The 25220-nt window shown below is 49.5% G+C and overlaps 10 protein-coding genes across 10 annotated transcripts; 3 read left to right on the forward strand and 7 right to left on the reverse strand.

Annotated features, from left to right (window-relative positions):
- Positions 1 to 149: 149 nt before the first annotated feature.
- Positions 150 to 502, reverse strand: CGCA056_v009151 (uncharacterized protein; the record flags this gene model as incomplete). The annotated part of the gene is made up of 2 exons (XM_037324398.1): positions 150 to 328; positions 376 to 502. 2 exons carry the CDS (start codon positions 500 to 502, stop codon positions 150 to 152), a joined length of 306 nt encoding a protein of 101 aa, XP_037177275.1.
- Positions 503 to 1519: 1017 nt separating this feature from the next.
- SAT4-2 (Satratoxin biosynthesis SC1 cluster protein 4) lies at positions 1520 to 2934 on the reverse strand (the record flags this gene model as incomplete). The annotated part of the gene is made up of 5 exons (XM_037324399.1): positions 1520 to 1760; positions 1863 to 1973; positions 2045 to 2259; positions 2373 to 2639; positions 2761 to 2934. 5 exons carry the CDS (start codon positions 2932 to 2934, stop codon positions 1520 to 1522), a joined length of 1008 nt encoding a protein of 335 aa, XP_037177272.1.
- A 1835-nt stretch (positions 2935 to 4769) lies between these two features.
- Positions 4770 to 5940, forward strand: ADH7-0 (NADP-dependent alcohol dehydrogenase 7; the record flags this gene model as incomplete). Its single annotated transcript, XM_037324400.1, has 3 exons — positions 4770 to 4896; positions 4954 to 5602; positions 5679 to 5940. 3 exons carry the CDS (start codon positions 4770 to 4772, stop codon positions 5938 to 5940), a joined length of 1038 nt encoding a protein of 345 aa, XP_037177273.1.
- A 4054-nt stretch (positions 5941 to 9994) lies between these two features.
- CGCA056_v009154 (uncharacterized protein) lies at positions 9995 to 10618 on the reverse strand (the record flags this gene model as incomplete). Its single annotated transcript, XM_037324401.1, has 1 exon — positions 9995 to 10618. The coding sequence occupies one exon, from the start codon at positions 10616 to 10618 to the stop codon at positions 9995 to 9997; it is 624 nt and encodes a 207-aa protein (XP_037177278.1).
- A 487-nt stretch (positions 10619 to 11105) lies between these two features.
- Positions 11106 to 12299, reverse strand: CGCA056_v009155 (uncharacterized protein; the record flags this gene model as incomplete). The annotated part of the gene is made up of 3 exons (XM_037324402.1): positions 11106 to 11441; positions 11488 to 11977; positions 12031 to 12299. 3 exons carry the CDS (start codon positions 12297 to 12299, stop codon positions 11106 to 11108), a joined length of 1095 nt encoding a protein of 364 aa, XP_037177279.1.
- A 131-nt stretch (positions 12300 to 12430) lies between these two features.
- On the forward strand, positions 12431 to 12976 carry CGCA056_v009156 (Cytochrome P450 monooxygenase TRI13; the record flags this gene model as incomplete). The annotated part of the gene is made up of 1 exon (XM_037324403.1): positions 12431 to 12976. The coding sequence occupies one exon, from the start codon at positions 12431 to 12433 to the stop codon at positions 12974 to 12976; it is 546 nt and encodes a 181-aa protein (XP_037177276.1).
- Positions 12977 to 14214: 1238 nt separating this feature from the next.
- Positions 14215 to 14435, reverse strand: FAD2 (Delta(12)-oleate desaturase; the record flags this gene model as incomplete). The annotated part of the gene is made up of 2 exons (XM_037324404.1): positions 14215 to 14222; positions 14270 to 14435. 2 exons carry the CDS (start codon positions 14433 to 14435, stop codon positions 14215 to 14217), a joined length of 174 nt encoding a protein of 57 aa, XP_037177277.1.
- Positions 14436 to 14573: 138 nt separating this feature from the next.
- CGCA056_v009158 (Oleate hydroxylase FAH12) lies at positions 14574 to 15514 on the reverse strand (the record flags this gene model as incomplete). The annotated part of the gene is made up of 3 exons (XM_037324405.1): positions 14574 to 15105; positions 15190 to 15377; positions 15428 to 15514. 3 exons carry the CDS (start codon positions 15512 to 15514, stop codon positions 14574 to 14576), a joined length of 807 nt encoding a protein of 268 aa, XP_037177270.1.
- Positions 15515 to 16832: 1318 nt separating this feature from the next.
- CGCA056_v009159 (uncharacterized protein) lies at positions 16833 to 17972 on the reverse strand (the record flags this gene model as incomplete). The annotated part of the gene is made up of 1 exon (XM_037324406.1): positions 16833 to 17972. One exon carries the CDS (start codon positions 17970 to 17972, stop codon positions 16833 to 16835), a length of 1140 nt encoding a protein of 379 aa, XP_037177271.1.
- A 3641-nt stretch (positions 17973 to 21613) lies between these two features.
- Positions 21614 to 23944, forward strand: CGCA056_v009160 (Retrotransposon-derived protein PEG10; the record flags this gene model as incomplete). Its single annotated transcript, XM_037324407.1, has 1 exon — positions 21614 to 23944. The coding sequence occupies one exon, from the start codon at positions 21614 to 21616 to the stop codon at positions 23942 to 23944; it is 2331 nt and encodes a 776-aa protein (XP_037176612.1).
- Positions 23945 to 25220: the final 1276 nt, after the last annotated feature.

Raw genomic sequence — 25220 nt, forward strand, 5'->3', positions numbered from 1 at the left:
GAGGAAACTGGCCTTACAAGCAGGTGTGACTCACTCCCAACAAATTTCAAGCGCGTATCTTTGAAGCGACTCATTCCACTCGCCTGGATGGAGATTGGCAGACTCTGCACAACTGCCGACAGACGCTTGCTAGCCCGTGCCGCAGGTGCTCAGTTCAGTTTGCGATCGCCGGCCAGTATGGCGACCGTACGAGCGGCACTGGAGAAGACTTCCAAGGCGCTGGCGAAAGCCGGCTCGGTGTCCTGCAGGAAGTCGCTGTCGATGCTGGCTTTAGCGACCATGCACGCGAGGTTTACCAGCTTCTCGGTAGCTTGATCCATTGCCATCACTGTCAATATGTCAGAAGACTTGCTTGAGAAGGGGTGATTGCCTTACAAGAGCGCACCGTTGAGTCAGATGCTTGGGAGGAAGGGCTCGGAGGAGCGTCGTCGACAGCCGCGGTGGATGCGACAGAGTCGTCCTTATCCTTGTTTTTGGACTGCTTGTTGGTACCGCGATCCATCGTCAGCTTTCAGGTTTGCCGCAGCTGTTGTTGAGAGATGTCTTCGGAGTGACTCTGCTGTTGAAAGCAGCAGAAAGTGTGATAGTCAGCTGTCGCAAAATGGCGGAAGGGAAGTCGTTGGATCCAGGTTGCTGGTACCACAGAAGTGGGTTCAAGGCATTGGTGAGAGCTGGGTTCCATAGCCTTGGGTCCCGTCTGCACAGTTACCACTTCAGCCCTCCGAGTCTGATCGGGAGGAGACACCCCGCTCCAATCAAATCTTGTACTGTGGAAGAAGAAGTTAGCACCTCGATGCAGGGCGTCATGGTACCTCGTGCTTTCATGGCATGAAGTTCCAAAAGAAACCTACTTGGTTCTATTCTGAAAGAACTCCCTCCTGGTTTGATCACACAATGAGACAGAACTCACAGAAATATCACTCATTCGCATGACGTCTTCCTTGTCCTGATGTATTGATATTGCCATTTTATCTCCATGCAAAACTTCTTTCCTAATTATTCAAGCGGAATTTTGGGATTTGCTCTTAAGCTTACCATTTTTGTTCCTCTGGGAATAATCGGAATGGTCGTTTGACATGGGTGCTAAACACGACAGGCCCGCGGGTTCCACGGTATCTAGTCACCTTGCCAATGCAAAGCCGGCGAGTCTAAGCCGATTCCGACTCAAAAATAGCCGCGACACGTTAGGCGAGGATCGGCGACTGCTGCTACACTTTCACTCCTTGGCAGCAATACATCGCACTGCCCTTGCATGGGGCAAACCCCCCAGACCTACTAAGTGTTCTGTTGTCAACAGCTAAACATGTTCTTCTGGCAGACGGATGTACACGTGATGCCCGCAGAATGCCCGCCGAATACGATTTTACGTCAGACAATCTGTTTGTTTTTATAGTCAGACTCACGGAGTTTCCACTCGGCGGTTGTAACGGCTAGGTGGGGTTTGTGCTGGTATTATGAACTGTGTTGAGTAGAATTTCTTGGAACTCGAATCATTTTCTCTTTCATCTATTATCATCTGCTAGTCATCAAAGTCCGAAGCTCTGCCGTATCTTCGTAGATCATTCAAAGTCGTTGTGCCAAAGTCAAAGTCTTTAAATTGCTCCTCCAGTGTGCGGTGGGCGGGACGTGGTTTTCTCAGCTGGTCATCAAGTTCGTGGGCCTCGGCCATTTGCACCGTGAGAGTCCCTTCCGTACTTGGGTCAGAGTCCTTGACATTCTTGTCGGACTTTTGCCCGGAACGTTCTCTAGTTCGATGGAAGCTAAACAAAGGACGGAGTGTTGGTAGGCAGCAACATATCACCGCACTTGAATAACTGGTCAATAGGTTCCACCCACGTTGGCAATTGAGCCTGTACACATACCAGTATGCCTCCAGACCGGTCCAGATCATAAGATCGACTGTCCCCCAAGTCGGATCTTTGAAGTCGAATGTTGTGACTTTGACTAGACGGATAATGGTTATAAAACAATTGCTAACCCCTAGTATTAGAAGCCGTGTAGAAGAGCCAACGTAAAGCTACGCGCTGAGCCAGACAGGACTTACAAGCCGCCAAACACAAAGGACATCAATAAAAGCATCTTCTTGTACCATGACATCCGCAATTGTGCCGCATAAGGCATCGGAAGAATGATAAGAATGAAATCGGTGATAATACTGCCGACCGCTATGCTGATGTAGAGTTTCGAAATATCGATACAGTTTTTGTGGTTTGTCCAGAAGTTCGAGACGGGATTGCAGGCCAGAATCAGCGGTAGTGTCTGACATAACCTTGTCAGCGAGCTTCCTACTCATCGCTAGCCAGCCACTCCAATTGAATTCGCTAAAGGGTGTGTCCTTGAGGGTTCGTGAGCAATACAACATTGTTACTTACAGCGTAGATTGCCCAAGCCATGATGAAGGCCATCAAGCCGTATAAGTAGTATCGCGCGTTAAAGAGCCCAAATATTCGATGGTATAGCACCACGAGAGATAGCCTCGCAGTCGCCAGTCCAAACGGATACAAGATCTCGTTGGCGAATATTGTTTGGTAGAAGTAGACAATGTTCATCGGATCCTCCTCCTGGACCACGACTTCGTGTCTGCCGAGACCGAACCGTAGCCAAAGCATCGTCCCGGTGAACACACCAGCGATGAATACCTGTGACTCTTTGGTTAGTTATGTTCCAGTTGAAGCCATTCAAGTCATCCCATCACAGGAAAGCAGCGTGAAGTTTCGACCGCAGTGGACCGAGAGGTCTTCGTCGGGCAGAAGAACATACCAGGCTTGCTATAGCCAGCCAATCATCCCACGTAAACCTCCTCCCCGACACCCTTGCCGCAGCTAATCTCGCCAACACGGAGATAATTGACAGAAGGAAGAACGTCAGATGTATCGCGTAGACCTCATCCGCTCGACTCTCGGCTCTGAAGGCCGAATCCTCCTCCGGGGTCATGGAAGGCATGCCTCAGCCGCGTCCAGTGACCGATAGAGGCAATTGGATGGCTGAAAAATCCGGTCACCATGAGGGACGCTGTTGGATTTCAGCTTCGATGAACGACCGAATGGACTATAGGTAGGGGAGCGCTAGAAAACCTCTGGAAGAACTCCTCGTAGTTTTAACACATGGAAACGTCGGTCTGAAACGGCTTTCCGGTGGTCTTTGCTGGTTTACATGAGCAGAGTTTGGTCAAGGCATTACCTTCCAACAAAAATGGAACTTTCCATCCGAGTCTATCCCAGAAAGGTATGTCATAACAGTGCCCACGATTCATGAACCGACTTACCCCAAAAATTTTTTTGACGGGGTTAGGACTATACATGCATTTCAGGGTATCCGGCAATGTTAAGGCAGACACACGCGTTCCAAGCCACGGTATTTTAACTCGCGAGCCACTCGGAATATTCGTTTTTCGTCATAGCTCTCTTCCCGGCGGGAAGGTTCCAACGGAGGACGACTAACAAAGGATTACCCCTGTCAATGCTGAGGGGTTGACTTGAAGGTTGCTGACTTCAGAATTTTGTTTTATCAATGATGCCCGCACCAGCCCTACTTCACGATTCATTCGAAGAATAATCCACTAGGATTGAGAGGATGCCGTGAGAAATCATGGCACGGAACGGAGAAACTATTCGATTTTACGCTTCTACGGTCAACCAGGGATGACCTTTGAGACTAATTCTGAGACTCGCTTCGGTGCGACCAACCAAATTGGTTGTCAAATTCGGCAAACATTTCGCTTCTGAGCGACAACCCAGATAGGAAAGTGACCAGCGAAATTCACATAGCTGTAGCCTTGTGAAAGGGCAGAACAAATGCAATGGTGTTTGCTAACACTTCATCACCCTCAGTTGTAGTGAGGATCCTAGAACTCGAAAACGCGCGAAAGATTGATTGCATTACGAGAGCTTATCATTGTTAAGGCCTCCATGGGTCAGCTCTGCATCGTCCAGTTTATTACCCCGCACCGGCATTGTCTCGTCTGACACGCAACAATAGGCCACGCTACAGGTATAAGATCTCAATACTCCGCAACACTCGCCTACGTGAAGCAAACCTCAGTTTTCCGCAAGTGACTCTTACTACATCATATACATATTCTGCAACGCAGACTTTGAATCGAAATAGCTACATGTAAGACAAGATTATGCGGTAGTCAGAGCCGCAGCCTTTTGCATTTTAATTACCTTATTGGCCATGGATTCCAAGCAGCTTCCATGCCTCAGCAATCACTCGAAGCAATAAGAAACTGCAATTGCCCGTCTTTGCCATTCTTACATGATGCCAAGAGGTGGTGCAGTCTACTTGCTGGGGGGTGATGATTCCTAGTGGCAGCAACAGTAGCAACGTGCAGAACTTAGTCCCTGGTTATATGAATTGATTCGATGGCCTTTAGAATTCGTCGATCGCAGCGAATCAATCACTGCATTGCCTTTTTTTTCTTTTTTTCCCTTTGATAGACTCGGGAATTGCAATGGGTTGTTAAGTCACCAATCTTCCCCGCAATTGAGAGATTCTCACCCCAGATGTGTAGCTGTGCCGCGTGCGCCAAGTGCAAGTCCCAACAGCATATGGTGGTTCGAAACCCCGCACTCCAGGAACATCGGCTCGAGTGTCGGCAAACCCCCGGTCCAAACTCGGCTACAAAAAGGCGCCGGATTCTCATGTCTCTCATCCTACACACAGTCATAAAGATTGGAATGCGGAATACAGACGATCTCTATACCCAGATGTTGGCAATTAAGTTTGAAGGATGGCTAGGCCTGGGTCCGGACTCTGCGAAGGGAAAGATGGAATGGGGTTCTTTTGAACCAAAGGCTTGGACCGAAAATGACATCGATATTCAAATATCCCACTGCGGAATATGTGGATCTGACTTGCACACACTCCGTTCTGGCTGGGGCAAGACTGACTATCGTAAGTCTTCCGCGTCTTTGAAAAAGCAGCGAACATCCTCTTCTAACTTTCTTCCAGCATGCTGTGTCGGTCATGAAATTATTGGGAAAGCCGTTCGTGTCGGCTCGAATGTGCGCCACATTCGTCTTGGTGATCGCGTTGGGGTTGGTGCCCAGGCCCGGAGTTGTCTCCGGACCGACTGCCCAGACTGTTCTCGCGGAGAGGAGAATGCCTGCGTTCGAGAACGTGTCGACACCTATGGGTCTATCTACCCAAATGGCGAAGGGAAGTCTATGGGTGGTTATGCGGACTATAACCGCACCAACGGCCGCTTCGTATTCAAGATTCCCGATGGCCTGGCATCTGAGGCGGCGGCACCAATGCTATGTGGCGGTATTACAGTCTACGCACCTTTGAAAAACCACGGATGCGGTCCCGGAAAGACGGTGGGTATCATCGGGCTTGGCGGATTAGGGCACTTTGGAGTCCTTTTTGCCAAAGCTATGGGCGCCGACCGAGTGGTAGCAATCTCAAGGCGACGATCGAAAAAAGGCGATGCACTCGCGCTCGGAGCGGACGAGTATATTGCGACTCTTGACGATGAGAAATGGGCCAGGAAAAACAGGAGAACTTTGGACCTTCTGATTTGCACAGTCTCAAATTCTGATATGCCTCTTCAGCAATATCTGAGCTTGTTGAAATGGGGAGGATCGTTCGTTCAAGTCGGGTAAGTCTACTTCGAATGCACGCAATAGAATGAAAAAGCGACATTTGACCACCTTTAACTAATACGTACTTTTCAGATCTCCTGATGGAGGGAAGCTGCCCGAAATCAGTGCCTTTACACTCATCATGAATAACATTCAGGTTGGCGGCAGCAATATTGGGTCTGTGAGTCAAATCCAAGAAATGCTAGAGTTTGCTGTGAGGCAAAACGTCAAGCCTTGGATCCAGACGAGATCCATGAACGATGCCAACCAAGCAATAGTGGACATGGAGGATGGAAAAGCGCGATACAGATATGTGCTTGTCAACGAAAGGCATTTCGGAGTTTCAGTTGCCTGATCTTCCTGAGAATTGCCACGATGAAGATCTGCTTCTCAGTCCTCAAGCCTAAAGGTCAGGTCCGCGGCGAAAAGAGCTTCAGCCAATGCATGTTTGAGAACATGATCAGCTTTCAACAACAACGTTAAGAAATGTATATAGACTTATCCGTTAGGGTAAGAAAGACAATTTCCGTCACCTTTTCAAAACACTCCGCGCACAGAATCCGTGGTTCAACGTCGTTCATGCGTTCTCGTCGTCTGGCGCTGGCTACACAGTCGGTGTTTCGACGTTTCCCCTGTCATATTTCTTGGAACTTAACGAGCTTGTTTTGGTAGTGGGGAATCTACAACTGCGTACCGGAGAAGCATGGAAGGCTTATCGCCGTCTGCTTCAACACCATATGACTCCGAAGGCCCTATACGAAGTAGTCATCCGAACATTTATACAACCTTTACCCGACTGTTAGATCTACGGGCATTGAATTTGACGTTGCTCCCAGGAAGCTCTCAAGCGTTGGAAGTCACATCTTCTATGCAGCCCTCAACGCTGTCTTTGATTTTGGGTCCATGAATTCCGCGGTGGGAAGAGCACTTATTCCACCGATTGGAAAACTCTTCACAATAAATGACGAGTACAAACAATAATACAATGAGACTACTGTAAAGTAAGATTTCATCTTGTTTCTGCCAGCATCAACTGATCCAGCATTTGAGGCCACATTGGAAGCAGCAGAAAATGTCACAGGAGTGACCTTGAGCGGTTCTCCCGACATTGCCTGGTGGTTGATCGGCCTGAAGCCCAGCGTGCAGCAAATGAGAAGGGCAAGAGATACCTTTCACAGGACTCAAATACTGGAGGCTGCCAAACGATATCAGACACAAGAGATGAATGCCAGCAACGTGGCGAGAGAGCAAGAAAGACAGCCGGTGTATTAATGTCAGACTTTGAAAGACTTAGACGTCGATCGTCTAGTCACTTGAACAAACGTTGACAATAAAGAAGGCTTTATGCTTCGTCATTACTGGTCATGACACAACAAATACTACTCTCTGTTGGTGCGTCAATTTTCCCGCAGATAATTCGGCAGGTCAAAGCAGACTTCGAGCTCATCTACGTCAATTTCATTCTTTGGCTATTGCTGAGACTTGTCTGCCCTCCCATGAGAAAATCACACGTCCAGACATTTGATATCTAGATGCTGTTATTGAGGAAATTTTGCGCCTTTGTACACCGCCATCGCGTAAGATCTGCAATGCAATGGAGTTAATAGTCCTGGGTCACTACATCCTAAAGGGCCCTAAAGTGTTCATTGCGAGCAGGGGCCCGAGCTTTATAGAACCTGGATTTGATGTTGAGGAGAAAATGCGAAGCTCATCATGCGGAACTGCCGCCAAAGAAAGCGATATCAGAGTTTGAGAGACGGATGGTATGAAAAGTTTCTGTCTAGAGAGGTGGCTTGTAAAGGGCGATCTGGGAGACGAGCTATTAATGCACTTGCTAGACCTAAGACTCCATTAGATCTCGGTCTAAAAGACTGCTTTAGGCGTAAGATAAAGCATGCTCTACAGTTCTAGTATATATAACTATATATATTATAATGTAATTCTAAGGGTATAAGAGTTAGAAACATAATAAAGTTAAGCCTTTATATAGACAGCTTATTAATTAACATACTACTTATAATTACTATAGTTATATTAATATCTTTTATTACTTATTCTATTCAGATAAAGAGAAGAAATTAACTAGTTAAACTTCTTAAGATATGTTAACTTTTAACAGCAAGGGCTTACTGGGGCCTCCTTCCACATGGCCTATTTCAATTATGCTTAGAATAAAGCGTTAGAAAAACAGAAGGGCTAAGTAGCGTTGTAAACTCCTGTTCTGGTGCTCTGTTCTTCTCCCGCCCGCAAGGCTTTCCCACCCTTCTTTCTTCCACAACTACATCTTTTGCTTTCAGTCAGGCAACGAGTGGCCAGCCTATCGTCACAACAAATACAACAGCTGAAGAGGGGAACCTCAGGCACTTCACGTCCCCTCATCATCGGATGTCAAAGTATTAGCTCGTTGAGTTTGATTTTCAGTCTTGAAGTCACTACGCTTAGGTTTCACGACCCCTTGCAAAGACACCACATTGGCGAAGTGGGTGCGCCTGGCGGCTAACCACATTGCCTACCGGGTATTGCCATCGTCATCATAAGGAAACCCTTCCGACGCCAGTCGCCGCGACACCTGCGCACCTGAAATTTTTGTCTTCACACCATCGTCAAATACGCCAAGATGAGTAGCAGGAGGACGCCCGCCGGAAGCAATCGTCGTCGGACCGTGGAGCGTTTTCACCCATACCAATCACCTACTTCGGCTCAGACGAACCGTGAACCCTCGAGACCACCTTCTACGCCTCGCCGCCGCCTCTTCCAATCGACTTCATTAACATCATCATCAAGCTTGACGCCTCGACAGCGACGCGCGGCAGAAGCAGATGCGTACCTTGCTGATTTTCTCGTCGGGAGTAAGTATCCATCCATCTTTCCCTTGGCTTTGCCGGAGGCCCAAGTTCCAATTTCTCTGCTGACACGCATAGCAGCTCCAGAAGAGGGCCATTGCGAGCTGGCGGGTTACGACCAGTTCTTCGCTATATCCGGCCTGTCAGCATCAGAAAGCTGTCATGAAACCTCGGCAGCCCACAGCCCTTCTTCTAGAGCCCCAGCATCGTCAGCCACGGTTCGCCGATATCACTCGGCTACCTGGTCTGTTCGTTTTCGCGAAGAGTACATCACCAAATCAATGGTAGACAGGATTCAAAGGTTTACGCGGTTCGTGTTCCATCCAGCCTCGGTGCGAATCACACGCACTCCCGGCGATGGCATCATAGAGCACGGCGTCCCTCAGGCGGAGACCAGTCTGTACAACGGCATTGATGTGGCTCTACAGGGGCGATGGGTCATCACCGAGGACAAAGTGTTGGGAGTAACCAGGTTTTTGAGAACGTTGACAAATGGGTGCGATGTGGAATGTTCAACGAGGGACATAGGTGTTGGTGGGGAGGAACTTGGAGACGAGGTTTGAGTACGTTAGTTAGGTCATGCCCGTGGACTCGCTAAACACATGAGGTGCACCCATGATGCAACGTGCCTGGCTCACTGTGCATGTCATGCTGGGCGCGAGACATGTGAGGCACATCTGTGCCGAAGCAGAAGCTTCTTGACACGGGCTGGGACCTGTCGAAGCTGGGATCAAACGGACCGCTGAAGATTCCCGGCGGAAACCGCGTCAGCGAATGGTGCTTACCAGCCAGATATGTCAACCGGTGAGTGCGTTGCTGCATTGCCAAGGGTACATGCATGCAAGGCCCGGGCATGGTGTCGGTGACTGCGGCAATCTCGGTATGCCGCCTTCCATTGACTGATTGAGGTGACAGACAGACAGGCCGGCTGGAGGTGAAGATGGCTGGTCGTGGAGGGCATTTATTCTTCGCGTCGCTGTATTCGCGTCGGTTTGCGCTGCTTTAATCACAATCCGAGCATTCCGCAGAACTGCACCGGCTATGATGGCAGGGAAATCGCACTTGGACACTGCGCGTCGCGGGTTGTGTGGTGGGCATCTACAGTGTGTACACTAACTACCTTCCTTACCTTCCCATCCCGTCATTGTCTCTGCATCGCAGCGTCTGCCAGAAAACCGGACTGACCCACGTGCACCTACATAGAACGCAACATGCCTGGGATCCGCGTCTGCCTCGGCGATACCAGCGACTCCGGACATCAAGGGCAATTTGGGCGGCGTGTACTTCTAAGCCGCGCTCAAAGAAGATGTTACAGCTGGTGGTGCGTCTCCGCCGGCGTTGGCCTGGGCTAGTCACTATCGAGGCTCGGAAAACCCGCCGCTTGATGAGGCGCCGGCTCTCCTGGAGGATCATGTACGGCTGGGCAATGAAGGTTGTCGGCGGCGGGTTGGGGGTCGAGTACGTCGGTGTCGGGGATTCTCTTCCATAGGTACCTACCTACCTACGTACGTGCCTAAGGTACCTACCTACCATGGTGCGTGGGTCGGTCCCCTGAAGACGCCCGGCCTAAAGCGCATCGTCTTCCTCTACACCACCACCAAGTGTACCACCACCGCCGCTACCCTTTCGCTCTGCATCCCCACTCGGCCCAGCTTCCGTCACCACAAATGCATCGCCTCTCTGCTCCGTATCCGTACCATCTCCTTCCGCTGCTGCATCTCGTCGTGTCTTGGGCGCAACCCCTTCCCGCTGAACAGACGCATTGTTCGAAGCCGAACTAGCCTCGGCGTCAGAAACAACTGGGCTAGAGGGGCCACCAGAGCCAGTCGGGCTTGATGGGCTGCCAAATCCAGTCGTAAAACGAGCCCTCTTTGGCGGTCGGCGAGGTGGCGTCTCAAGGGGGCGAAGAGGGCTCGGCTCCTGGGCCTCGAGCCCGGCAGCGGCTCTGGACCGGCGAGGCCGCCGTGGCGGAGTCTGGAAAAGGCGGCGCAGAGTTCCGGGCGTCTGCTCTTCAGTTGTCGGGATGGTCGGGGTTGCGGGCAGCGCGGGCAGCGGTGTGGATGGTCCAGGTCCAGGTCCAGGTTCAGGTCCAGGTGCCGTTTCAGTCGAGCGCGGAGGCGTGAGACCGGTCTCGTCCTCGGCCCGAGTGCCGGAGGTGGGCTTGGTGGGTGTGTCCTGCCCGTCGTCCATTGCGCAAATAGGGCAGATGGCACGATGTCTCTTTGCTTCGTGTCTGGTCTCTGCTCGTGCTCGGCCGACTCTGCAGAGTGATGCAACTTTCGTCGACCATTGGGCGGGCGGGATTAATCATTGCGAGGAGGGATGAGCTCCGCGAATGCCGATCCATATCCGATGCAACCTTGCCCCGCACGCGTTTCTCCCGCCGCGCTTTCCTGCGCGCCATCCGCGTCTGCGGAAATTAGTCGAGTGATTAAATAACCAGCAACTTCAACATGTGGCTTTGAGTGCACCGAGCATGAGGCGTTGGACTGCGTTGATGTCATGTTTGCGCGCGAAGCAAGACAGCAAAGGGGGCGGAGAGGCACAGATAACTAAGTTTCATTTATCGTCCCATTCATTGCCGTTTTCTTCCACCGCCAATTACAGTCATTCTAACACTGATCTTGTCCGTCAAAGCAAAGTAAATAAAGCCCGTCCACCACTTTTTGAATCCTTCTTACATAGTCGAAAGAACCGGCCAACCGAGTGTAAACCCATCCTCATCGGTGAAGACGGTGTCATCGACAGTAATCTCTTTACCATTTCTGGTGGGCAGGAAGACGTGTCCGTCGAAAACATCCTTCAAGCATACTGTCTCTAGTTGCTGGCATTGCCGGAAAAGCTCCACAGCATTGATTATCAGATCCTCCTTGAGGGGATGTGTCTCGCGAAGATCATCAATCTCATCGAGGAGTCTGTCGTCGAAAAGACCTGGACGGGGGTAGACCTTGGGAACAGTGGTCAGAGCAAGATATCGCAGATTGTTGAATTGCTTGAATATGGGGATGAGCGCCTGATTCTGTTAGTTTCGACTATTTCGGCGGAACTTCAGGACTCACTGAGACTCTGGTGTTCTTCAGCTCGCCGTCAACGAGAAGCTTCGAGACTTGAGGGAAGAGTTCGAAGATTTCCTCAACGTCTTCAGTCGTCCAATTGTCCTGCTTGAGCTCGAGGACCTCTAGCTGCAATTTCGTCGAGGCGGCTTGCAGTCCAGGCGTCTTCTTGGGAGATGTCTTGACGGTGACACTGAGCACACGTAAGTTGATGAAAGTGCTGGGGACGAAGTTCATGGTAGATGTGTTGCCAAAGGTCAAGATTCGGATGGATGCTAAGACGATGTTCTTATCGAGAAGTTCCTTGCGAAGAGGGCCTGATAGAGTCTTGTTGCCGTAGCGGAGTCTGAGTGAGAGCTCCTCGAGATTAATCATCTTTTGCAGAACGGTTGCCAACAGAGCAGGGGTTGCTGCAGGACAGGGACCACTGGCGGAGTCAAGAAAGTCCCAGCGGGATGCAGGTCTGTTGGGGCCGTCGGATGAAAGAGAGAAATGTCTGCAAATATCAGAATCGATGTATTAGGGTAGAAGGTGAGGGCAGCGACGCACTGGACGGCAGACAGGATGGTAGGGTTCTTCTCGATGACCTGAAGGCTGTCAAAAAGCTTGTCCTCGTTGATCCACTTTCTCATCCGCCGGAAGATGTAGGGAATCGTCAACGAGCGAAGCTGTTTATTGACACGGGAGAGAGCTTTGCGCGTCTGGCAGAGGTTGATGATTTCGAGGACAAGCTCATTGGGGAGTTTGATGAAGTGGTTGGTTGAAGATTGAGGATCCTTGCTGGCGCGATCGCACAGCGACGCCTGCAGCGACTCCATGTCGGTGCTCGGTGTTTCGATCAAGCTGGCAAGAGAGCGTAACGGATCGGGTAGACGGGCATACAGGCTTTTGGCCATAGAAACTTGGGGGTTGGGTGGCCACGTTGCGTGTTCCAACAGCCCAAGAGATCATGCAGATACGCTGCCCATACTTGGAGGCCAGCATCGAGGAACTTTTCCGCACATCACTGACAGCGCCAATGTGCGTCCGAAGTTCGACTCAAGACACGCAGATTCTTGGTAACCACATTCCAAAGGGAACTGTGGTGTTTCAGGTCTGGAATCAGGCAAGCTATACGCAACCTGGCTTCTTTATTGACGATAGGCTGCGGACTCCAGCGGTTCAGGCGTCAGCAAAAGGGTCTGGAAACGGCGGCGAAGACTTTGGGTTTAGGACAGCGGATTATGCGCCTGAACGTTGGCTAGCGAAGTCCGGGGACGGCGGTAGAGATGTTTTCGATGCGACGCGAGGGAGGAACATGATTTTTAGCATGGGACCAAGGGGCTGCTATGGGCGCAAGCTGGCATATGTACAGATGAGGATGCTCGTAGTGTTGATTTTGTGGGTTTTTCAGCTTGAAGAGTTGCCAGATGAACTTAACACGACGGGCGCGTACGACAAGCTTACTAGGGAGCCCCACGACTGCTATGTTCGACTGACCGCCCTAACTATATAGCCCTTCAACTTTTCGATTTCTTGATATTAGATTGGATAGACTGAAAGTCCCCTTTCGTTGAATTTAGTTACATGCGATGCTTGCCTCTGAGCTTGGAACGCATTCAAATCCTTATCAGAGAGTGATTGCCTCCGCGCCAAGAGACGCCCGTTTCTTTGATATCTTCACAGCCTTGTATTATTCCACAGCCCAAGGAGGCAATGGGTACCAGCTACTTTGGGACGTCATGGATCGGCAGCAAACGACTCTGGTGAGCTCCCATCGACCATTGCCGGCGACGCCCCATCTCCGGTTTCACCCAGCTGGCATCGCTTTTTCGTCGAGATATTTCCTACCGACGGGTCTTCACGAAGGCGAACTTCGGAGTTGGAGATTCTCCTTCAGAGTTTAGATACGACAGCGAACCCTGAACCCTACCATTCAGGGCCTTATTCTTCAGTAGGTGGGATGAAATCAAGCGGACATCCGCTGGGCAACTAGCGCCGAACTCTACATAGAACTCAATTCCCCGCAACGAACGTCTGAGCACAGCTGGAACGAAGACCCGAGGACACGAATCCATCGGAATAGCATACCCCAAGGCAGACAACCTTTTAGCCGGAACTCTCCACTTCGGGACCCGGCCCGGACGACCGCACAAATTCGGGGTTCTCTATGAACAGACTCCAGCCTGACTTTCGCATCTTGCTGTCGCATTTTCAGTGAGTTGATAAAGAAATCGAACTACATGCTTCTGATTAATTGGGTTGTTGAAGAGAGTCGCATTGACCACCCATGAATGCTTCTTACACCACATCAGTGAAACCAAGTTTCCTATCAAGCTGCGGGTATGATTGGTTTCCTTCTACTTCTACATATGTAAACTGTGCCCACTATTTTCCCTGGATCTAAATCTCACCTCTTCAATCTCAGTGAAATGATTGAAATTCCGCGGAAGAGGCCCATTGTCGAGGATCCTGTCAACACGCCCCCCCCCCCCCCCCCAAGGTAACCTCTACAAAGCTGCGTCTCAATGGCTAACACACCAGACAACAATCTTTTGACGTTCAAAGAAGTGATTTGCTTTGAACCCCTCTGCTAGGCAGTGCGCACTTGGTATCCATCCTCATCTTATACTCAGGGGCTGGGCTCGGCCCTCCCCTGTACCACAGACCCCGAGGCATCTCGCCTAGAGAGCCAGCCTTCTTGTCTCCCGCAGATCTATTTGTAGGATATTCTTTGTCCTTGTCTCGTCACTTTCAACCCACTGGCATCTTGTGAATGAAAGAATCAGTTCACTGATACTGAAGTTACCTCTGTTATACTGCTGCCCAAGGACAGGGACGATGGCATTGGTCGCTTCCCGGGCGTGGTAGTGGGGGATCTTGGAGAAGATATGGTGAACGACATGGTCCGTGGAGATATTGTGGAAGAAGTGCACCCCTATAAAACCCCATGGCCATGAAAAGTACCGATCCATGGTGGCGGTTGCGCCCAAGACGAATGTCCACTCTTCAGAGGTGTATTTTGGGATATCAGGATGGGTGTGGTGGAGGTAAGTGATCATGACTATCAAATATTGCAGCTGAGCTAGTGAAGGTCGTCTGTTTGCTCGACTTTACTTATCAATCCAGTGATTAACCCACATCCATGGTGCAATCCACAGCCAGAAGACATCTGAAAATGTTCCGGTGTACTTGTACAACAGCCAAAGCCCGACGAGCGTGCTGAAGCATCCAATATCGGAAATAATGACGGCGGTGACTTCGGAACTCCTAAACAAGGATCCCCAAGGATCCAGGTGACTATGTCGCCAGAATGGCATTCCTGGTTTAATTACGGCAGACGGCGCGCACGCGATGTTGGTCAGGACATACCAGACCCAGCCGACAGTTTGTTGCAGTACGATTCTGAAGAAAAGCCAGGCAGGTGCATCTTCGCCAAGCTCGTCTAGCTTTCCAGGCTCCAAGCTGAGCTTAGCTGCGTACTCATTTCGAAGAGGCGGCACGTAGTTGTGATCTTTCCCCATGTTTCCAGCGTAGATATGGTGACGGCGATGAGTCGACTTCCAGGAGAAGTACGGGGCAAGGAGAAAGGAGTGAAGAATGAAGCCAATGATGTCGTTCACGGCGCTTATCGTGGAAAAGGCGCTGTGGCCGCACTCGTGGGCAATTATTCATAGGCCGGTCCAAACTAGGCCCTGGACAAAGCTGTGAGTCAGAAGCACGATATACTTGATGTACAAGTACGGCGCTTCCCAGCCGAATTCCGAAATCTTTGCATAGAGATAACAGAGCAGTGTTGCGTAGGAAAGATCGCGGAGGAGGTAGAAAAATGACCAGAAATGGTTAGGCTTGAAGCAATGAGCTGGTATGGCCTGTCGAAGCTCCTTGATCCCAACGTGGGCTTTCACCAATGGTTTCTGAAGTGAATGTCAGTGAAGGACGCACAGATGGCGTTCATTTATTTCACCTCCGCTCTATCGGACAGAAACTCTGTGGGATGGAGTTCTTCGGCGGTGTCAAGGCCGGTCCTCTGCGGCTCTTCGGAAGGGAACATAATAATTGTTGAAAACAAAAACGTTGCAACAGGCTGAAGGTATTCACAGCAGCAATGAAGTTGGCTTCCCAAAAGTTGGTTCGCAAGATACGAGAGACAGCAATGCTAAAAACTAATTGCATTGGAGGCATTGAGAATTATGTCAACGTTGGCGATGATTCAATACTTATAGTATGTTCACCGCCCAAGGATATCTGTGGAGCAAGTGCCTGATTGATCGTCTGATGGCCCGGTCAAAAGGGGTTAATACACGAACGTCAGCTGGCTAGGAATACACGCAAGGCAAAACCCGGATATGGAACTACACAGTGGAAAAAGCGGAGATCACATTTGTCAAGTTTGCTTCCAGAGTGGGTTCAGGTTGAAGCAGGAAGTAACCGACACAAATTTTTGGTTGGGCCGTCTTTGCTGAGTCTGGTGTCTATTGGCTTGAGATGTTTGTTTGCTTTGCCCAATGACGGCTGATTGTAGGACCTTTGCCGCTTTCCAGCTTTCAACTAAATAGCGCAACCCAGGTTGAAAAGCGGCAAATCTTGATCATATTCCCTGCGATCGCAATTTTGTTTGCAGCGCTGGTAACCAAAGAGACCTGGCAGTAGTTCTTTTCAGCCGATCCAGTTCAGCCGATGGATCTGTTAAGCGGCACATAGTCATCACAGCACCTACCGTGTGTTGTGGAGCTCGTTATGGAACACTTGGTGCGGCACAGGCAGTCCAAATGGGCTTCACTGTCCCGAAAGCGACATGCTGCTTGAAGCCGCCACACCATGACTAATATGCGCTATAAACACCTTCTTGCCAATCATCAAAATCTCAGGAAGTAACATACAGTACGGAGATCATACGCAGTCGTTTTTTTCACCTACTTCATGGTTGTTGGTGCGGCTGTTTCGGTGTCATTGCCCTGTTGGTTTCTTCCGTTGGTGACTCCATGTAGTCGCAGGGAAAGTGTACCAGGGGTGCGACGGGTGCTTCTGGGCCGACAATCACTCACTCTCACTCATCTTGCTACTTGGCTCGGTTTACTCAGGAACCAAACATCAACGTGGAAGAGCAGGGTTCACTTTTGAACCGATTGAGAAACCGCATGTCATTGCGTGCAGGGAATCCCAAATCTATCTACCTATCTACTGAGTACCCGGCCCTTCTCCCTGACAAGATCGTCCGTCCCTTTCTACCGGTCGCTGGAACCAACAAGTTTACCTCCAAATATCCCTCGCATCTAGAGCTTGCGTCATCTTATCAAGATTGTGATCCAGCCTGCTCGCATTGTTGTGGCAGAAAGAAGATGTTCCTTGGGGGAAACAACCGCATCCATCTATTTGCCCTCAGTGCCGATTTCGTCCTTCACATCACTGATCTCATCCTTCTTGGGATAAGTCATAGCCACCTGGTAGCATCCATACTTCTTAGCCCTGCGTTCAATTTCCTCCTGCAGGTCAAATTCCGGTTCACCAGGCTTCAGGCTGTGGAAAGAGTCTACCAGCTCCTGCATCTCTTGGTTGATCTTGGCATGTTCCTCGGGCTTTACCGGCTTGACGAAGCGCTGGAAAACAACCTTGACGCCAGAGTGGCGAACTAACGCATTGGTTTGGCCGGAGTAGGCAATGCTGCCGCGGGCCCAGATATACTGGTTCGCATCCAACCAGGGGATGAGACCGGCCGGAATGGTGTCTTGCTTCTTCTCCAGCTCAGCCTTGATGTTTTGACCAAGCGTCTGCTTGCCCGAGATCATCCACTCGTTGAGCGTGTCTCGGTCGACGCCACAGGTAGTTATGAGATGAACATAGATGTCGAAGAGCTTGGCGACGTCGTCTCGGTGACAAATGACCTCGAAGCCGTAGCCGCGGAAAGCCTTGGTCACCTCAAAACTAGGACAGGATCCCTTCTTGACTGCGGCGATGAGCCCATCAGTGACCGACTCGTCCTTTCCAAAGACTTCCTCTGCAACTTCCTTGGCGCGAGCCCTCATGAGCTTGGCTGTCACTTCGGTGTTCATACCGGACGGCACGGACTGAGCCGTCATCTGCTGCATCAAGAGGCTCTCGAAGCTTTGGCGGTCAGGACAGACCCTCTTGAGCTGGTCAAGCAGCTCCTTGGGCAGACGGCCAGGCTCAGCTTGGGTGTCTCCATCTCCTAGGGAAGAGTCCCAAATGTACTGGTGGTTGCTGAAGAAGTCGATGAGGTGGTCGGGGACAACACCAGGCTCAGAGTCGAGATGAGCCTTTATCTTTGCAGCGAACGCCTTGCCCCCCTTGGAGCGCATGGTGTTGAGTGATCTAGCGGTGATGCGGTAACCTCCAATGAAGGCCTCGTAGAACTCCCAAAGCTTGCGAAAGTCGACAAAAGAGTTGGTTCGGTCCATGAAGAAGTCCTGGAGGGCAGCACGGTCCATGGGGGCGTCGCCATTCTCGACGATTGCATCGATGATGATCTCGGCAGAGGTCTTGCGCGGCATCGTGATTGTTGATGTACGTTATCTACCATTCAATCTGTCAGTTTGTACACAAGACCTAGCTTGATCAGTGGCACATACCGAGAGGATTTCTCTAAGATCTGAGGTGGGTTATGAGTGGGCGTGGTGGCTAAGATTGACTGGAGGTGGAAAGTCGGGGAGTGGGATTGTGTTGTAATTAAAAGCTCGAAGAATTCGTGGACGGAACGGAGGTGGGATGGAAAGAGCAGGGAGGTAAATTCTTTCGTGGTAGAAAAGAGGGCAAGAGCAGAGAGCGGTGGATGGAAGTCGAAAGGCGGTAATGGGAAATTTTTCACGCGGACGGAAGTGCAAGCAGGCCAAGAATGGTCTGTTTGATGCATACTAAGAAGGAAGGCAGGCGCTGGCTCAATTGCACACCTGATTCTGTGATCTACCTGCATCTTCCCAATGCCGTCCAGGAAGGGCCCGCCTTGGAGGTTTTTTGTTGCTTCCCCCCTTAATTCCTCTACCATGAATAGGTACTGTGACACATTTGCTCAAGGCTCCAGCCCTTCATCCAATCATCTACTTTGTCATTTGGACATGTGAATTGAAGGTTTGGCGAGGTACTCTGCCTGTTGAAGCCGACTGCTTTTCTTTGTCTTCTGCTTGGCATTTCTTTTTTCCTCTTCGTTCTCATGAGACCGCCTATTTTTCCTGTGTCTGCGCAGCTATATTTCCTATGTACTTTATCACTCCTGTCCAAGACGATAGTAGTAGCAACGAAGACAACAACGACGACAACGATGAAGACAATAAAGATAATAACGACAACAACGATAACGATGATAATAGAAGTAATAACGACTATTAAAGCGACGACGAATATTGAAGTATAGCGATAAAGTAGAATAGCTACAGGAAAAGTAGTCGACATAGCACAGGAAAAATAGGCGGTCTCGTTCTTATACTTGCCTGAGTCGCTGCTAATCGAAAGACTTGTTGTCCACTTAGTATGTCCTGGTTGTCTACTTTTTCGTTCATGGATGAATATCGTCACTGGTGCTTCTGCCACTGAAGTCTCATTTTGCTGGCGATTAGTATACAATCAACTGAGTTTGCACCACTATGCCTGAAATCCCCAAGAATGTAGGAGTCTATTATCTTGTTTAGCAATCATTATTGTGTCTATAAGACTAGGCTGTGTCTGCAGTACACGATATTAATAAATGTCCCAGACCTTTGTTCATATGCTGCCTTCCCTTTCTATGATTAGTCTCTTGTGATACTTTGATACACTAGGTATTTCTTCTCCTAAAACTAATTCCTTATTTAAACCGTCTGCAGTGACCTACCTACTTTTGAAGTCCACAGTTCTCTCAGCAATATCCAGATGCAATGTTTCTAGGCAATACTGTAATGTACTTTTAGCCTTATGATGCTTTTAAAAGGATAAGTAATATCTTAAAATATAATTCGTTAAGTAATTATAAAAGTTAACTATTTTTTAATTAAGCTATTGTATTATTCATAAGTTAGTTGTTACGGTCAGCTATCCGACAGTAGGGTCTGCTAACAGAAGCTGGGGATTGATACGTTCTAACAGTATACTGGGTCGTGGTCGTAGGTTGTAGGCTGTAGTAGATCGGTTCTTCAGAGGCTAAGGTGATCAGTCTTAGACTCAATAAGTGATTTGCAGTGAAGGTAAGCTGAGAGTATCTGTGAGGATGAATACTAAGTTGATTGCTGAAGAGCTATAGAAGTCTGACCATAAGCTAGGCTCAGGGTCATACTATATATAAGTTCTAAATAGTGTTCTTTATCTATCCCAGAGTGATCACCTAAGTGCGTAAGGTGATCGCGATCAGTTGGCAAGACCAACTGATCACTGAGCGTTCCCTCCTATACTCTACTGATCGTTTTCTTATCTTATTGTTATGTGACTTATACTATAGTTCTTCTGTTTCTGAGTGAGTCCCTGTTGTTCCTATAATCCTGCAGTATAAATGTCTTATCCTAGCCGCCTGATGCCTAAGTGGGTCGGTTAACTGTTATCTATATATAACGGGTCGTAACATCAGGTCCCCTCTCCAAAGGTCTTATCCTCAAGACCTAACATAAGTAGGTCGTTAGTCCCAGGTTGGGGATCTATCAATTATGCTTCCTGATTTACTTATAATGCTGACACTATGTCAGGCTATATCTAAAAATCGAAAAAGAAATCGGTCGTCACTACGCTCAAGGATTATGAGCGCAAAGCTTTGATTAAATACGTTAAGTCTCATTCTTTGGCTAGCGATATGCCTTATACCTATTGTTTTCAAGCAAAGGTTCCTTGCCGTTTTGGTGAGAAATCGTCTAGGTGTCATATATGTATCGAGGCGAAGAAGCCTTATGATAGCGTTCTAGTGGCTTCGACTTATATAGTGACTTCTGATCCTAATTTATCTGAGCGATAACTAACTGTGTTGTAGTGCAAAAGTTGAATAAGCAACAAAAGGAGTGGGATGAAAAAGAAGAGAAGGCTGGTGAGGAGCTGCTTGCACTTCATCAGGAGTTTGCTCGTTTGCAGACTCAAATAGCAGAGGCTGCTAGCCGCTTAAGTTATATTCGTAAGACGAGGAAGTTAGTGAGAGAGCGTCAGACTGAGGCTTTTGAGCGGGGAATGCAGGAAATCGACAAGGAGGATGGTGTGCTTCCAGCGTTAGATGCTCATGAGAAGTAGGTTGTGAACGATCTTCAGGCTGCTGGGGTGCCTAACGATCCAGAGTGGCAAGAGTTTAGCTTTAGTCTGGACTTTGTTAATCTGGGCCCTTTAGTGTCTGATGCTAGTGGTGCTTCAGTATCGTCTTAGTTTGTTTCTGGTGTTCCTAGGCGAATAAATGGTTTTCCTTGTCGCGGTCGATCTGCTTTAATAGGTGGTTTGGTGAAGCGATATAGGTGCTTGATTCGCTTATATCTGGCGTTCTTCTGGACTAGTATAGCAGGTGTTAGTGTGACTTCTCATTCTTAGTGTTGTTGCCAGTAGATCGTAAGTTCTTCTGCTGTGTTAGTGATGTTTTTAGCTGGTTCCTATTGTTACGACCCGTAAACAAGGATAACAGCTGAACGACCCACTCGGGCGTCGAGCGGCTAGGACAGGACATTTGTACTGCAGAATCACGGGAACAACAGGGACTCACTCGGAGACGGAAGAACTATGATACAAGTCACGTGATGATAAGATAAGACTGAGCAGGCAGTGTGGGTCACTGAGCGCTCAGTCGGAGTTACTGAGCGCTCACCAACAGTCAATGAGCGCTCACTGGTACCTGATGAGGGATCAGTGATAGAGTAAAGGGTACTGTTCAGAACTTGTATATAGTATGACCCTGAGCCTGGCTCATGGTCAGACTTCCATAGCTCTTCAGCAATCAACTTAGTATTCATCCTCACGGATACTCTCAGCTTACCTTCACTGCGAATCACTTATTGAGTCTAAGACTGATCACCTTAGCCTCTGAAGACCCGATCTACTACAGCCTACGAACTACGACCTACGACCACGACCCAGTGTACTGTTAGAACGTATCAATCCCCAGCTTCTGTTAGCAGACCCTACTGTCGGATAGCTGACCGTAACACTTTGATTGCTCCTGTTCAGTAAGTTGACCATTGATTCCTACTAACAGTAACGAACGACAATGTCTTCCCGCGCCTCTGTCAAGTCGCCTACTCCGGGATCCTCGTCCACTTCAGGAGGACGAGCCACCCAAAACCTAGCCCAGGAACTAGGAGACCAGAAGATGAAGGACGACTCAGACAGCGAGGACGACACCGAAGAACTCAAGCGCCAGCTCAACAAGACCAATAGCGACTTCAAGGCAATGCGCGAAATGTTCAACCAGAACGCCGCGGCCCTTAGCGAACTCCAGGAACAAGCCCGCAAAAACCAGGATCTGGAGAAAGAAGTCGCCACCCTCCGAGCTGCCGCCAACGTCATATCCGCCCCAGTCGAAGGACGAGAACGCCTTAAGCTCAACACGCCTTCCACCTTCGACGGGACCCCAGGACAACTCAAAGGACACCTGGTACAAGTTCGAACCTACCAGGCCTTCCACATAAACACCTTCCAGAACGACACCGAACGCGTTGTACACGCAGCCACCTTCCTTCGGGGACGAGCCCTTGCCTGGTTCGAACCCCTTCAACAGGAATGGCTTGACAACCCTGTCGAAAAATACAGCCAAGAAGTCAAGGACATCTTCTTCAGCTTCACGGGCTATGTTAAGGCCCTAGAATCTCTCTTCCTTGACCCCGATGAACGAAGACAGGCCGAGCGAGACCTGTCCCACCTACGACAAACCAAGTCAGCTACGCTCTACGCCGCAGAGTTTAGGCGATTAGCTGCAAGACTCCACATGACCGACGAAAGCAAAGTTTTTGCCTTCTATCAAGGACTCAAGGACGAGGTCAAAGACGAAATGGCCAAACTGGAGACACCCCCTAGCTTCCTCGCTTACGTCGAACATGCTATTAAGGTTGATAATCGCCTCTATGAACGACGAAAGGAACGAGGAGAGAAACGACAAAACCCAAATTCAGGACGCAAGTACCAATGGCAGCCCCAACAGAAGTTCAACAACCAGCGGAATGACAACAGACCCCGCAACAACTGGAATAACACCCGCCAGAGCACTGCCTATGGACAACACAGCGGACCTATGGACCTCAGCATGATGACCAAACCCAACAACAAAAAACCTTGGAACCCCAAGTGCTACAACTGCAACAAGCAAGGCCACATCGCCAAAGACTGCGGACAGCCTAAGAAGCTTCCCTGGAGACCAGTGGCAGAACGACCTCGACAAGTCAACACAATTGCAAAAGCCCCACATGCATCCCAATCGTGGACCGGATGCTACGACGACAACTGCCGAATTCACCTCGAAGACAAAGAAATGTCAGGACACTACCCAAGGGACAGCAACCCTGGACGGTCTGGTTACGATATGACCATCCCGGACACTCGCCCTAGGACCCTGGCAATGATGCATTCCAGCAACAGCAAAGTGGCTAGAAAACCAGTCGAACAACTCAACGAGATGCTACGAATTCAGCGACTAGAACCAATCACCCCCCGCATGACTAGCCAACAACTCCACTATGAAGAACAACAAATCCAGAAGGAAATAAAGCTGATCCAGCAAGAAGACGACAGACAAGTAAGACTATACCAACAACAAGAATCAGAAGAAGAACCAGAACACCAACACGATCCTCTGATGGAACAACAACTCCTCAGTATGACCAACAACTGGACTTTCGGAGAAGGAAGCTCTTCCTATGACTCGGATGAACCTCGCGACGTTGCCCGACAACGCGCTCAGACAGAAATCACCTATGGGTTCACCCCCAGTGTGGACGACTCCAGCTCTGAAGAGGAACCCGACGACCAGGAAGGAAGAATCAATCAACTTCTGAGATACCAAGAAATCGACATGCTTCAAGACAAGCAACAACGCCACTTCTATGGCACCTCAGCAGCCCAACGAGACCGAGGCTACGCCCCTCAGCTACACACGGAAGATCATCCCGCGCTAAGAAGCAACCACCGGCTTCACCGAACCCTCTTCTGGCCCCAGTGCTTCCACGACAAATGCAAGGAACACATAGGAGAAAAACACGATTACCAGTTCTATCCCAGAAGACATGACGACGAGCCTATCCATGAGATCTACTCGACCTCCGTTATGATTGGATGGACTATGGTACTGTTCGAAGACAACCTCGCGGTCTTCAGACCCAGTCCTCAGTTCCCCATGAGATGTCAACATGACGACAGCATGAAATGGGACGAATGCCAACAAGACGAATGCCAAGTTCACTACCAAGAAAAGGCACGAACCTGGAGAATCGCAAAGAACGGACCTAGACCCCCACAAGTCAGGATCCGCGAAAACAGCCTCGCAAAAGCACGGCGAGAAGGAAAGCAAATCACCTACCCAGGACAACCGGATCAGTCAAAAAACTAGACTCGCCTACCGACGACGGATCACGACAGGCAACAGACATAAGATCCATTCATCAAATGTCACAAGGACATAAGGGTAATATCGAACTCGAAGTTACCATCAATCAGCAGATAACACTCGCGCTGATCGACAGCGGAGCCGAAGCAAACTTCATTGCCCCCCGAGCCATCAATAGGCTAGAAATACGATGGGGAGGAAAAGAACGACCATATCAGTTACACACGGCAGAAGGAGAAGAATTCAAGTACGAAGGAGGTACCATCTATAATGAGACTGCGCCCCTCGAGATGAGCTACCTGAATCGAAAAGAAAGAATCCAATTCGACATTGCCGATCTAGGAACATACGACATAGTGCTAGGACTACCCTGGCTACGAACAAGCAACCCACGGATAGATTGGAGCAAAGGCCAACTCCATTGGGACCACGATGATTCAGTCCCTGAGCAGCCCTGTCAGAATCAGGCCTCAAACGAATCAATACGACAAGGAACAGCAAAACGATACCTCTGTTACCTCAAGGCAAAAGAAGCCGTACCACCACCACCAACAACGATGGATCTTGAACAAAAGAACGATCCACTTCTGTCTATCCCAGAAGAATATAGAGTTTACGAGAAACTCTTTGCAGCCGAATTAGAAACCGGACTGCCTGAACACACCAGTTTCGACCACGAAATACCCCTCAAAAAAGGGAAGGAACCACGCTTCAACAAAATCTACGGACTCAACCAGACAGAAATGGAAGCCCTAGACAAATACCTTGAAGAAAATCTGAAGAAGGGATACATCAGACCCTCAACGTCACCAGCAGGAAGCCCAATCCTATTCGTACCCAAAAAGAACGGAAAACTACGATTATGCGTCGACTACCGCATGCTAAACGAAATGACGATCAAGAACCGCTACCCACTACCACTCATCGACGAAATGAGACGACTCCTCCATGGAGCCAACTGGTTCACGGCCCTCGACCTCAAAGGAGCCTATAATCTGATCAGAATGAAGCAAGGAGAAGAATGGAAGACCGCTTTCAGAACACGAAAAGGACATTTCGAGTACCTCGTCATGCCCTTCGGCCTCACCAACGCCCCTGCAACATTCCAAAATATGATCAACCAAGTCTTACGCAAATACGTCGACATCTGCGTAGTAGTCTATCTCGACGACATCCTCATCTTCTCATCAACACTTGAGAAACATAAGGAAGACGTACACCACGTCTTACAAACCCTCCAAGAAGCCAAGCTATTAGTTGAACCTGAGAAAAGCGAATT

Source organism: Colletotrichum aenigma (assembly GCF_013390185.1).
Source record: "Colletotrichum aenigma strain Cg56 chromosome Unknown KSG_Cg56_contig06, whole genome shotgun sequence".
NCBI classification, from domain to species: Eukaryota; Fungi; Ascomycota; class Sordariomycetes; order Glomerellales; family Glomerellaceae; genus Colletotrichum; species Colletotrichum aenigma.